Source organism: Chanos chanos, chromosome 6 (genome assembly GCF_902362185.1).
Source record: "Chanos chanos chromosome 6, fChaCha1.1, whole genome shotgun sequence".
Lineage (NCBI taxonomy): Eukaryota > Metazoa > Chordata > Actinopteri > Gonorynchiformes > Chanidae > Chanos > Chanos chanos.
Genome location: NC_044500.1, coordinates 40,822,848 through 40,836,727, shown reverse-complemented (window position 1 = coordinate 40,836,727; position 13,880 = coordinate 40,822,848). Strand labels below are relative to the sequence as shown.

General features: G+C 40.3%; 2 protein-coding genes across 2 annotated transcripts; one reads left to right on the top strand and one right to left on the bottom strand.

Moving 5' to 3' along the window:
- The first annotated feature begins 1,337 nt into the window (after positions 1–1,337).
- Positions 1,338–9,295, top strand: rab7a (RAB7a, member RAS oncogene family). The gene is made up of 6 exons (XM_030776980.1): positions 1,338–1,648; positions 7,612–7,674; positions 8,066–8,192; positions 8,362–8,580; positions 8,832–8,960; positions 9,125–9,295. Exons 2-6 carry the CDS (start codon positions 7,622–7,624, stop codon positions 9,218–9,220), a joined length of 624 nt encoding a protein of 207 aa, XP_030632840.1. The 5' UTR covers positions 1,338–1,648; positions 7,612–7,621; the 3' UTR covers positions 9,221–9,295.
- A 1,933-nt stretch (positions 9,296–11,228) lies between these two features.
- Positions 11,229–13,838, bottom strand: hmces (5-hydroxymethylcytosine binding, ES cell specific). The gene is made up of 7 exons (XM_030777213.1): positions 13,801–13,838; positions 13,075–13,279; positions 12,849–12,992; positions 12,554–12,751; positions 12,099–12,250; positions 11,825–12,017; positions 11,229–11,569 (listed from the first exon to the last, which is right to left on the bottom strand). Exons 2-7 carry the CDS (start codon positions 13,261–13,263, stop codon positions 11,363–11,365), a joined length of 1,083 nt encoding a protein of 360 aa, XP_030633073.1. The 5' UTR covers positions 13,264–13,279; positions 13,801–13,838; the 3' UTR covers positions 11,229–11,362.
- Between the last annotated feature and the right edge of the window lie 42 nt (positions 13,839–13,880).

Genomic DNA, 13,880 nt, shown 5'->3' with positions numbered 1-13,880 from the left:
CTCTTCGTGAATATTATCAAGTTTGTTTTTCATTAGCCTCACAATTAGAAATATGGGTATGAAAACATTTTGGCTCATGATCGCTGCCCTGAAATCTACGTCCCAGTTGTTCAGAAGTAATCTGATCAGAGATCAGCTATCGGATTGGATCAAATCTTGGAAATGGCTTGTTCAAGAGAAAAAACGTATTCTGAAATCAGATTAGACTGCAAAATCCAATCTTGGTTTTGATCTGGATCAAACCTTCAAAATGTGTTGTTCAAAACTTTTTGGTAGGATTGGGATATCTTTGATCCAAAAACTCAGGATTATCCTGATCCCAGCAGAAGGGTGGATTCAGGATGGATTTCAGGAACAAAGAGTATTAAAACTTTAAAATTGGTCAAATAATACAACATTTGTATCATGTAGTATAAATACATTTATTTATATTTTGCACTTGATTTGTTTAACCGTTGCATTGATAAAGTAGATAAAGTAGACATTGGCCTACCTATTAGGCTTCTTACCTAAGCCTTTCAGTACAATAAAGTTAAAAAGAAAAAAAAAAAGAGGGGGGGGGGGGTTTTGTCCCCATAAAATAATCCCCCAAACAACTGTCAATATCACGCAAAAATAATATATTTAATTTTAAGTGTCATTTATCACTATATATTAATTACAATGACACAGTCATCAGAGATGAACCAGTCAAAAGAAGTTTCTAACAACTGCATCCCTTATTACATGTCCAGTCTGTCCCTCATTCTTTATATTGTTAACTATTGGACATTTAAAACACAAGTTCAAAATATCCACAATGTATTTGTGAATAATGTGTATTTGTTTGTTTGTATTTATTTGTTGTGGGTCAGATGAGGGGTTTGACTGTTTAAAAGAAATTGAAAATGGAAGGGGATGTTTGTATTGTTTTATTGTGCTGTTTTCTGTCTCTTCAAATAAAGTGATAACCACACTGACTATTCTACCTGTTGTTCTTTACATAGCTAGGAGCCTACCATGTGTTATGTAATCTAGAGCACTGGTAAACTGGATTTTGTAATCTTGAAAAATTTGTATCTGGATCAGGTTGATCCAATCGAATGTGGCTTTGAAAAACCGGCACAAAAGTAAGATGGATTACCTGATCCTGAAGAGCAAAACATGGGATTTCCAAATCCGGATCATTCTGATCCAGATTGAATTTTTGAACAACTGGGCCCAGGGAATTTACAACAGTCTGATTCGGACTCAGACTAGATGAAGGTGTGCCATTTGCGTGATGACGTCACCCACTGCCTCTACAGGGGTTGTTTTGGAGGAAGTGGACTGTGAATCCAAAATAAGAAAGAGAAAGAGGTAGAGCGTATGGTTATCCACTAGCGGTGTTGATACGATAGGTATCGGCTTTTTAAATGTTATAGTAGAAAATCCAATCCTCGCTCTAAAAATCAGTCCGTTTCAGTGAATCAGTTGCTGTCTTGTCGTTGTTACGATTTGAAAGACTGAAATCTTAAACAAAAGACAACAGTTAGACAGCTAGCGAAATTAGCTTGCTAGTTGCGCCAGTTGTATAGCCTCCACTTAGCAATTCAAGCTAGCAAACCCAAATAAAATTCAGAGGCTTGACATTCTGAAAGACGTCTTCCTCGGGTATTGCTTGAACAAGGTAAGGATTGTCATAGAATTGTAATTTACTTTGAAGTCACTATTTGTTGAATGTTGATTGTGGGTAATTTTACGTGTTTGGTTAGCTGATCACAATATAAGATTGCGAAATTCCGGACAGTGTGGAGCTTGCTTACCATGTTGCCCTTGTCGGGCTCAAATTTCGACTGTGTCGGAACACAGAATAATTCCTCACTGAATCACCTGAAGCAGTCAGTTAATAATGACGTAAATATCACAATTTATGTGAATATTCATCTAAGCTAGGTATGATTAGCACTACTAGGCCCGAGTTTAGATATTTCAGCCCGTCGCAAACAAACCACAGGCCTTGATGAAAAATGGTTCTCGTGGGATTTAAATAATGCGCCAATTTATAGTGTAATGACAGCTAATAAACTGCTAGGTGCGTTGTCGTTTAAGCTGAGAATGTCCGAATAGTGTTGCCTTAAGCATTGTGCAGTGTTAGCAAAATCAGCTGGTGATGGTTGATGGATAAGCTGTCGATTTCACATGAAGTAGCTCAAATCATATCAGCTGAAAGAATCATGACTGCTGTGTCTGCTGTATTTCAAGGAGAATCTTTCAATTCTTTGTTTGTGAAATAAGATATTAAAGCTGTTTGAAAGTTATACAGTCTTTTCCAGAGTTAGCGAATGTTGTATGGAAATGTATATATACACGAATAACCGTAGGATCATGGCAATAGCTAGCTGCGGGCTAGCCATCGAGAACCTTGGTTGTGAAATTGATGGACTAACCAGGTGTCCGATGGTAGAGATTGCATGAATGACTGGGACAGGGTTCAGTAACGGTGCGACTTTAGTAATATGTGTCTTTGTGACAGTAGAGTTCACAAATATGTTTTAACCCAGTCAATACAAGCTCCTCACATTGTCAGTGAGTTGGAGCAAAAAGAAAGTGGTGCATCATGTGATCCGACTTTCCGAGTGTCATGGGTTCCAGATTAAATATGGAGTCGCAGGGAGCTGCAGGCAACTGCACCGGTAACGAGCATGTGCAATAAAAAATGTATTCAAAGGTATATAACTATCACTTTCGTTTTTTAGATGTCCCCTCCTACATAACATTATGCTTGCAGTTTGGGCTTCAGCATTTGCATACCTTTATGGGCTAGGTTGGTGGCTTATGTTTTGGAATCTAAAATTTCGTTCGAGGGAGGCAATACCGCTGCTTAAGTGTTGCATAAAACTTTTTGCTTTTTGCATATGCGGAAAATAGGGGATGTAAGCCATCATGCACTTTGCATGTTGTAAGTTTTTGGGACATCTTAGAAGTTTATAAGCCTGAATCAACAGTCCATACTGAGGTTGGGTGTGAGACTGTAGACAGTGGAGCTTCTCCACCATCCAACCCATATGCAGTTTGTCACTGTATCATATACAGGTCACCAGTTGTGGAGAAAGAGATCGTGGTGGTTCCTCTGTAGTGTCTGTGAAGTTGTGTTCTCATGTTTCCACATTTCTACTGTGTGCATGTTTGCTTACAGTGGCATTTATGTGAAGATTTTGCTTGAGATCTCAGACTGGTGGTTCATTGTGATGGAAATTAGAGCTTTGTATTTTTTGAGGTGTAACTCAGACGCATTTAGGGCATGAATAGTTGTTGGAGTAAGCGCTTACGATTGAGAATTTCAAAGCTATCAGGCCTGCAAGTGTTTAAAAATGTCTCCACATATGAAGGAATTGGAACACAATTACACACCACGTGTTGTTTGAAGAGAAGGCTAGTGCAGCGTTCCGGGAAATTCCCAGATAATTTGTGATGTATTAGTGGCTTCTACATATAGACAATTCTTTTCCCCAATAGTTGTCACTGAAGCCTGTTACTGTTGTTTTTGTGAAGTGGAACACAAAACAGCATAAGGAATGCTAAGAATGGCCATACTGTCTGCTTCCAGACTACTTAGCTACTCTGGTTATGGACCAGTGGCGCATTGAGTCCTGACTTTGGGGGAAGAATGTGATATCAGGGGCTGCAGCATATCTGTGAAATGTTCCAGAGCAAAAGGTGCTGATTTAGGGACAGTTTTGCCTTTCATTATCCTAAGAAATAGAATTGATACACTTTGGCCCAGACTGAGCTTTGATAGGGGCCAGAGATAACAGTCCTGCTCGGCCCAACTTTTCTCATTTCATGTGTCAAGTGTATAGTAAAGCAATAGGACTAAATGTACTTGACTTGTATGATGTTTAGTGAACAGGATATGCATTTGCATTGAAAATGAAAAAAAAAAAAAAAAACACTTACACCATTGCAAGAAGAGTCCCTTATTCCCTCCCCGCACATTATTCTTTAAATTCAAGGCTTTGCCAAAAATTGAAGCGAAATGGATCATATGCGTTCAATATTAAAAATGAACCAGCAAATTTCTTTCATTTGTCCAAGGAGCTAAGCATATTCCATGATCAGTTGCCTAAGGGATAGTTGGATGCTCATAATGCTATGCAGCTTATTAAGAGCTCGCTGTTATGACTGAAACACTGCGGAGCTTTCATGTGGGACATATTTTAATATTAAGACTAGTGGACTGCTCCCCGGTCCTTTGATATGGATTTCAATTTTGGAGACGTTTGAGAGGCTTGAATTTTAGGGTGTTTGTTAATGCATTGCTGTTTTTTTTTTTAAGAGGAAATGTAGGTCAGACGGAGTGAGAGGGATGGTTTAAAGGGAGAGAAAAAAGCTGTTTTTATGATGAGGAGTCTTCTTTTTACTGCTTGCATTAGCCGTCTCCTATACTCAAACCTTTTTTCAAATAAGACATTTTTCTGGTTTTCTAATGGATCAAATAAGAGAAGCTAAAAAAAATTCCCGTCAAGTTTTTTTTTTTTTTTTATGACAGCGAAATGCATGTTATCAGTGAGATTATCTTTTTACTGATCTAAGTGGTTTGCATCGCTCTATTCTGCAGAAGAAGGTAGTTGTAGCATTTAGCATCTGACTGAGGTGCTGAAGGGAAAAGGGTATGCAGAGGTAGCACAAATTTCTCAGTGTGTACTCAGATCATCATCTTAGCCTAGATGCTGGCAAAAAGCAGTTGACAGCACGGTCTTCTCATGTAAATCTTATAATAATTCTTATGAAAGCAGGAAGAAAAACCCCATCCCAAACATTCTGGTTGATGATAGATGATGGTTTAGTTTATTCTTCAAGACCAAAAAAAAAAAAAAAAGTGGCTTTGTTTGAACACTAATTGAAAACAAAAATAAAAATGACCACATTCACTGTGTTCATGAGTTCTTTGTAACCTGTTTGAGGCACTGCACTACATGTGTTTGGGTCTCTAATCACAGTTAACCCCATAGTAACTTTGTTCTTTCTGTCTGTGTTCTCCCTGTGTAGAACGTGGTGTGCAGACCAGACATTTAAGTTAATGGCTTACTGACTTACTCATGTATACCTGGGTTAATATTGAAGTAAGAGGAAAGACTCCGTTAGGGTGAGACGTTCAAGCCTGAGCTGAACAGTTTGGTTCTCAAGAGAGGATGAGTTTCAGCTGCAGTTATTTTCTCTGGGGTTTTTTTTTCTCTCCCCTCCCTTTAATACTTTTCGAGGCTTTCGTGTTTCTCTGGAGTTCTGAATTCTGTAATGTGCCTAGGGCCCTTATCCCTTTGTGTTGTATGCTCAGATTTTGTTTAATAAAACTCGCGAGAAGTTATCGTTGCATTTTGTCTGAGCCTGGAAAAATATCCTAGTTTCGTGATGAGATCAGTTCTTTATTGCTCTTTACTTACAAAGAATTTAATATGCCTAATGACCTTACATTCTGTTTACCCTACACCAGTGTTCCATAACCCAGTTCTGGAGGCCCTCTTACCCCATACATTTTTTCCCCCAAAGCATAACTAATTTGGTTGATTCTGGTTTTGAACGTTGACCTTGTATTTCTTCTACAGCTGAAATAGTAGAACACTCCTTAACAGCAGCATTTTTGAGAAGTGGACGGCTACCGTGAAGCACTCTTGTCTGACGGATTAGCAATCCAGAAACCGTTAGCACATAACGTAAACAGTCACTCTGTTTCATAAATAACTTTCTAGCCCGCTGCCAACGCTTAGAAGACGTATGGTAATGTACACTAGTTGTATTCAGTTTGAGTATGTTACATTTGAATTTTTCTTCAGTTTATGTTTTGATACAAGATAAATGCTTGAACAATTTGAGGTTTATGGTAATATTTTGATGATTATGTCAGTAAACTATAAACCCATGGTCATTTTTCATATATATTTAGGGTTAGGGTCGGAGGCAGCCGTGCCTAAAGGTTAGTGAAGCGAGCTTGGGACCAGGAGGTCGCCGGTTCGATCCCCAGGACCAGCAGGAAAATTGGGGGGGGGCAGTGCTTTCCCCTCCCTCCATATGCACGGCTGCAGTGGCCTTGAGCGAGGCACCTAACCCCCACCTGCTCCCTGGCCGCTGTGGCTGTGTAGCTGCCCAGTGCTCCGGGTGTGTGTGCCCACTGCCTCCTAGTGTGTGTGTGTGTGTGTGTGTGTGTGTGTGTGTGCTTATTGCTCACTACTCTCAGTGTGTGTGTGTGTGCTTATTGCTCACTACTCTCAGTGTGTGTGTGTGTTCACTGCTCCAGATGGGTCAAATTGTAGAGTCCTAATCTCCACTCAGGGATTAATAAAGCATCTAAAATTTAAAATAGATAAATAAATGAACATTTACTATGGATGAAATATGGAAGAGGAAATGGTGTATGTGAAGGTATAAGATAGTAGGCTATTTCTCAGTTGTTTGGTGTAAAATTCCAGCTCTGCTGAGCAGCTGTGTGGTTTTTGGGAGTCACCCCCCCCCCCCCTTCAATGAAATGAAAAATTGTGGCTTTTTAAATACCACTTTATAAAGCTCTAACCCTCAAATAACCTCAAGGTCACAGTGAGCCACCGCACTGTTACAGACATCGGACTTGCTGATTTGTTTTTGCTGTTGAAATGTTTGTAACACAGGACACCCTGTACCTCGTAATGTTGTTAGTTTGATTTAACACTCTGAGTATTGAAACCACAATGTGTATGCACTGCCAGTTGGCCTGTCGCTTCTTGGATACACGTTCGCGAGACTGACAGACTGGATTGGAGAGAAATTTTCCACGTGAGACAGAATAAGTAAAAGTGGATGTCCGTGGCACAGAGCAGTTATTGCTTTATTGAAAAGGGGGGGAAGTAAGCCTGTCTAGTGTGACAGGGCATAACTCTGTTTTTTCTGTGTTCCTCGTGACTTAAGTTGTTGCAGAGAACGAGCACATGACTAGTGTATGATTTAGAGGGAACGCTTTTAGAGCTACACTCAAAGTAACACAAAGCGTTTTCTATCGCACCCTGCGCTGTGTCTATTAATATGTCGGACTAATGGTTGTAGCCTAGTTGTAATAGTGGTCTTATGTGCTTAGAGTGAAAGCTTTCTAAAGAGCCTGTAGAATGTCTCGGAGAAGTCCCGCCCACTCCCGTTCCCACAGCGTTTCACACGCTAGTTTGGTTGTGTTACAGCCCGTGTCCACTGATTTAGGCTGCAGCCTATGCGCACACCCTTTTTGTAAGCTGTCCTCCGTTTTGATTTATTTACTTGTCCCAGAGTAGAAAAAAAGTTTGTTGATTTAAAGTCAAAGGTCCTGGTTTGTTTGCGATTGTTCTCAATACCTGACATGTTTTTTTTTTTGTCCAGATATGATGTGCTGTTAAAGGTAGTTTAAATAAGTTCTGCTTTGACTAACATGTATTTGTTATCAGCCGTTCTTTGCTGCATATCTGTAATGGTAATGCATGTTTCTTGGTGCATGTTTTGATGCAAAACGTTAAAAGGTTTTCGTTCTAAATTCACTGCTTTCTCTCTGTAAGTTCATTGTAGTTAATGATGGAAATGCCTTTTCATGTGTGTGTCTGTGTGCGCGTGTGCACACGTCATGATCATTGGCTCATGTACGACCCTCTGTGTTTGCAGCTGTGACAGAATGACATCTAGGAAGAAAGTGCTGCTCAAAGTTATCATCCTCGGAGACTCGGGGTGGGTAGGATCTCTGCACTGCATTTTTTTACTGGAATAGACAAATGTGTTTATATGTAAACTGGTAGAAAAGATAGTGTGGCTGTGAGTGGGAGAGATCTTGAATCTAAAATAAAAAGTCTGTTCTGTCAGGAATCAGCTATGAATGATTTCTGTACAGTATTCATCTCTTCAGCAATGTATCGGCGGACGGTGAATATTAGGTTAAATATTTCTTTCATAAGGATCCGCCTCCTTATTGTCAGTTAATGTTTCATAAAGATGTTCTCTTGCCAAACTGAACGTATAGCTTTCTTGTTGTTCATCAGTAATCTAAAGTAAGCATACACGAATGGTTTCAATGTTCTTCCTCGCCATTTTTCATGAACTACATCTCTCTTTTTCTTTCTAGAGTTGGAAAGACCTCTTTGATGAACCAGTATGTGAATAAGAAGTTTAGTAATCAGTACAAAGCAACAATAGGAGCCGACTTTCTGACGAAAGAGGTGATGGTTGATGACAGGCTTGTCACAATGCAGGTAAGGGAGATCTGCTTATGGAATCAAAGGAACAGTTTTATCAATAAAAATCTTTTTATGCGGATTTAATGCCATATCAGACCTTTATGTATCGATGGATCATAGAGTGTGCTGATTCACTGTTTATTTCACCACCTCATTTTTTTTTTTTTTTTTTTTTAACTTTCAGATCTGGGACACAGCAGGCCAGGAGCGTTTCCAGTCTTTGGGTGTAGCTTTCTATCGTGGTGCTGACTGCTGCGTGCTCGTATTTGATGTGACCGCACCCAACACCTTTAAGACACTGGACAGTTGGAGAGATGAGTTTCTGATCCAGGCCAGTCCCCGTGACCCAGAAAACTTTCCTTTTGTGGTGCTTGGCAACAAAATCGACTTGGAAAATAGACAGGTGAGTGCTTCTGCAGGGTGTACCCAAAGTGTATATTTCATGACGCGGTATGTCAGTCCCTGTCGGACCTGTGCCAGCATTTCATTGGTTAGCAAATTCCCAAAGAGATCCAAAACACATTTGATGCATCAGTTGCATCTGTGCATTTGTTTTCAACTCTGCTTAACGCTTCTAAATACAGAGAGGCTGTGCTGAGGACTGGGATTGTTCTTCAGTAACTGAGAGTTCCTCTTTGGTTTTGCTGCTTGTAGGTGACAACCAAACGAGCACAGGCCTGGTGTCAGAGTAAGAACAACATCCCGTACTTTGAGACCAGCGCTAAGGAGGCCATTAATGTAGAGCAAGCTTTCCAGACCATTGCACGCAATGCTCTTAAGCAGGTAGGGATGGAGGCGGAGAATTTTACAGACGCGCAACAAAGCGGCGACCCTGAACCCCGATTATTTTTCTCCCTATTTATTTACCTAACTTGCATTATTATTCTAGCCTTTAAAGTCATGCGGTCTCCCTTTGTGCTCAAGCCTGCGTGTGTTGTCTCTTTCAGGAAACTGAAGTGGAGTTGTACAATGAGTTCCCAGAGCCAATCAAGCTCGACCGGAACGAGCGAGCCAAACCGTCGGCGGAAACCTGTAGCTGCTGAGGACATGGGATCCTGCAGGGGGGCTCTGCTGTTGACCCTCACCTTCTCTTGCCTTGTTTATCTCACCCGCCCCGCCACTCCCCCGACCCCCCCCCCCCCCCCCCCCCCCACTCTGTGTCCTCCTTTTACCCAATGTAATCACTGGCCTTTGTAGGGCAAGCAGGCTTCCTCTCATAGAATATACCGTACACAAAATGCACTCTCCACCATACAGACACACATACACACGCCAACGTTCAAGAGGCTAAAATGCAACCCTAGACGACCACCAAATTGAAATCAAATGCTCTGGTACTTAAGTACATTTTCCCAGCGTTAGCTCTTTTAACCGTTTGTTTTTCCTTCAGCCCTCGTAGAGTTTTTCAGGGGATTTTCTGTTCTCCCTTATCTTCATGGTTTATTGTGTAACTCTGTGTAAAACTAATATGGGAGTTTGCTGTACATTACGTTATCCTACAGATAAATTGACAACTCATGTTGATGGGAATGAGGGATAGGAATTATCAGTGTATTTGACCTGTTCGGGATAAATGACTGCCTGTTCCCTGACACTGGAATACTAATTGGTTTGAGGCTATAGGATGACAGAACAAATGGAGTATGCTAAATCCCTTTCTTTTTTTGCACTCAGCCAATGTGCAAACCATGAATGCACCTCGATTCTTAGCTGCATACACCACCTCAGCTCAATACTGGAACACTGTAGCCGCATGGACTTCAGCACTGCCCCACCACCATTTTGTCTGTGAACTACAGCTGACTAACAATCCCTCAAACACACGGAGAAACCTTTTAACATACTGTACCTTAAACAGCGGATCATTTGAGGAAATCATCAAACCGAGAGTGGATAGCCAATCGTATAGTCAGGGAAGGGGAGCAGGATTTTTCTTTTGAGTATGAAAATGACTCACCGAAACTAGTACTACTTTGACAACTAGTATTCCTATATTGTCTACTTTTTTATTGTCAGCCTTCATGTTGCAATACTTTGTATCATTGCAAATCTGTCAGTCAGCTGATTAGTGGCAATGGCCAATTCTTTCTCTGTTTTTTTTTTTTTTTCCCCCATATCTCGCTCTATCTCTGCTGGTAGCTCAGGTTGGCGAAGAAATTAAGTGCTTGATATCACTCAGATCTTTTACTTGTTTGTTCATACATTATTATAATTATTATTATTATCATTATTATTATTATTATTATTGAACACAAATGAAAAATCAGACTTGATAGTAACAGGGGAAAACTGAAGCATTCATCATGACATGTAATGAAGCAACAAATGCACAGCATATACATTGTTTGAAAATAAATGTATTTCAAAGTAATAAGGAAAATAAAAAGTTGTTGAATAAATGTGAGTTCTGTGTTGTTAGAAATTCAGATTATTCAGTAATCTGAGATTGGTCTAAGAGGTTCCGACTGAGAAACATATTCCTGGCTATATAAGCATCATCTCCACTTTCCCTGTAACCAAATAAGTAATGGTGCTAATGAGGATGAGATCTTTTATCAAGTTATAGAATGGGAAAGCACTTACATTTCCACTCAGATTCCCAAATGAGTAAGAATGTACTGTTTTTCAGCATGCAATAACTTCATTCATTTACTAGGAAGACTTTTTTAGAGCAAAGCTACCTGTAATGGAATATATACACTCATCCCCATGCATACACACTTATCTGCTCAAAATGGTGGAATTCCTGCAGAGTTTAATTCAACATTCCACCATATTAGTCAGTAGTGTTGAAATAAAACATAACGACAAAGCATGTATGATCCCATATTGGCCTCATCCTGTTTATTTGACTGGTGCATCATTACTCTGCTTTACTGAATGAAAGGGGCAAAAAACGTTAAATACTGAACTATATGTATCTATCAATACACCAATCGCCAGCTAACTCTCAACAGCTCAGGCATATTTTCACCTGCCGACAAGGAAGATTAAGTTATCTTATGAAATAACAGTGAAAAAATACAACATGTTCATTTTTATTAATGCAAAGTTTATTAAAGCAGATACTCTGAACAGGGATTCATGCTATTTTGTTAAAAAATATATATATGGAGAGAAAGTTTTGACGGTACACTCCTCTTTGATGATTTTTTTTTTTTTAACAGTCACTGCTTGTTCTTTCATTAAGTAGTCTGGCATTTCTTGTTTGACCGTGATTCCAGCAGCCACTGCTCAAGGACACTTCCTGGCTTAGGCTGCTTCTTTGGTGAGGGTTTTCCAAAAGACCTTTCCTTGTGTTTGTCGTCCTCAGCTGGCTCCTTTCTTTTTGTGGGTGATCCAGTCTTCAGCCAGTTCATCATCCTATTGCTGCTTGCTGAGGGCAAAGGTGCCTAGGGGGGGGAGTTTGCATGGTTTAAGTTTCAATCGAAGCTGAGAGTGTAAAAAGTATGACAGAGAAGAGCTGGAGAACTGTATCTCTTAGTTACTTTAAAAATATGATTTTTTACACTGCAATAGTTTTATTCATTTGATGACATTTCACTTTGATGCTTGCCTCTGTAATACATCTCCACCCATTCAAAAATCTTTAGGATTTAAACCAGAGAAGTGCTTAACTCTTATTATGCATCTATGAATCACTGTACCTTCTTGCTGTTAAGGTCCACAGGAAGCAGACACTCAGGAGAGTTATTGCGAGAGTTGTTGACAAACGAGGAGACAGGGTGAAAGGTCAGTGTGGATTTAGGCTGGAGTAATTTCATGGCATCTAAAGACCGCACTTCTCCAAAATCCAACCACCTCCTTACCTCCTCCTCTCCCTCCAGCACTGCTGGCATCCTATTACACACACATGACAAACTGTAAGGACAACTAAACAGGACCAAGTAACTATAAAAATGAATGCACGTTTGAACATACCTGTTATGTATGTCTTGTATGTTTGGTGCAGCATCCACTGTGATAATACTGTAGGAGTAGAGTGCCTCCCCACCACCAGGGGGGGTCCAGCAATCAAAGAGTCCCGCCATAGTGAGCAAGCGCCATCCTCCCCATTCACTGTCTGCTTTATCCTGTTACAAACAATGTAAATAGTGACAAGGGATCGAAAAGATGGTCAGGTGTTATATTGCAAAATCTCAACCAGGATAAAACCCACTCTTAGTATTTATCGTGTTAAGCATTTATGCATTTCAAAACTCAGTACGAGGAATACTGAGTTTTATGGGGAGGGGGTTATGTGTTACGTGTTTTACTTCTCATTATGTGTTATGGTATGAGTATTTGTTGTCCCGTCATGAGCATACTAATGCAAATTCCTAACAACTAAGTTGTATGGCAATAAAGTACTGAATCTTGAATCTTAATTAACATACTTGGTCCAGGTTTTTTTCCATGGGGAGCAGCTTTGATGTGTTTTTTTCATCTTCTTTAGCTGTGTCTTGCTGACTCAGCACTTTTCCCTGGCTCTGAGGGAAGTAGATGAAGAAGGGCTGTTTGCCCTTTTCTTGCCTCTTCCACTCATAGAAGCCGTCAGCTAAGATGACACACCGCTGCCCTTTCAAAAGAGGATCCTAAGGCAAAAAACGACATAACTGTAATACACCTTTCTGATAAAGAGTAAACCGTGACTGTCACATCATTTCTGGCCGTTCATGAACTGCATCAGACCTTGTAGGACTTCTTCTCCAGAAGGCTTTCACTGCGGCAGTTTGAAGTGCTGTACTGCATCTTGCTTGGGTCGTTCTCTTTGAACCAAGCTGGCACAAGACCCCAGCGCATTGATGCTAGGACGAATTCATCTGCTGGTGCATCCTGAATGAGGAGACATGACTCAGTTTATTGCTCATCAGATCACTAGTTTGTAATTATACACTGATAATGCACATGCTCTTGCCTTATTAAAATGTCTATGAGACAGTAAAACTGGGCTGAAAGACTGGGGACTTTTGTTGTAAGATGATCGGTATTTGTCCGCATCTCCGTCCTTCCATTTGGGCCGTCGTCGTCGCCCTGCACGGTCGCGGTACCTAGAGGCTCGACTGATCTCATCCGGTGCTAGAGTGCAAGCTGTTCTCCCACACATGCCCAGGCAGATACCACTGAACACAACATCGTTAGCACATACACTGGTTAGCAGTGGGTTATGCAGGAGCTCGAAACGTATGTACTATACACAAAAAACTTGCTATTTGTTTGAATACGTGACTTGTGCACTAGTACACAAGTCACGTATTCAAACAAATAGCAAGTTTTTATTCAGCCATCACAGAAATCATTCAACCATTACCTAAAAACGCGGGCGGTTACAACTAAACAAGATACAGTCGTCATTAGTAGCTGATAATGCTGTTTAAATGCCATGCATGAAAATTTGTAAGCACAAAATGTCTTTGCACAATTGGAGTCAATCCATATTAGCAAATTGGTCATAGACGTTAGCTTCCTAGCTAGTTAGCCAACTTGGGTCGTCATAAGGAGCTATAAAAAGCACATAACGTTTGCATCAGCTCGTCGATAAAAATGCATTTCGTTTTTTTTTAGTACAGAATACTGCATTGTGACATTAATGGCAAACTCATGTCAACTTCAGTTTATTAAAAAATGTTATGTAATATCTCACCTGACAGAACCAAACGCAGTGTGACTGAGAAAGAAAATGTTTCAGTCCAGGATTTATTGCGCGTGCTTGCCCCTTTAGTC

Excerpts from the sequence above, each read along its gene's own strand:
- hmces (XM_030777213.1), bottom strand. The coding sequence starts at position 13,263 with ATGTGTGGGAGAACAGCTTGCACTCTAGCACCGGATGAGATCAGTCGA. Across the intron at positions 12,993-13,074 it reads CTCATAGACATTTTAATAAG|GATGCACCAGCAGATGAATT; the intron begins GCAAGAGCATGT and ends CTCCTCATTCAG. Across the intron at positions 12,018-12,098 it reads ATACAAGACATACATAACAG|GATGCCAGCAGTGCTGGAGG; the intron begins GTATGTTCAAAC and ends TGTGTGTAATAG.
- rab7a (XM_030776980.1), top strand. The coding sequence starts at position 7,622 with ATGACATCTAGGAAGAAAGTGCTGCTCAAAGTTATCATCCTCGGAGAC. Across the intron at positions 7,675-8,065 it reads ATCATCCTCGGAGACTCGGG|AGTTGGAAAGACCTCTTTGA; the intron begins GTGGGTAGGATC and ends TTTTCTTTCTAG. Across the intron at positions 8,961-9,124 it reads CACGCAATGCTCTTAAGCAG|GAAACTGAAGTGGAGTTGTA; the intron begins GTAGGGATGGAG and ends TGTCTCTTTCAG.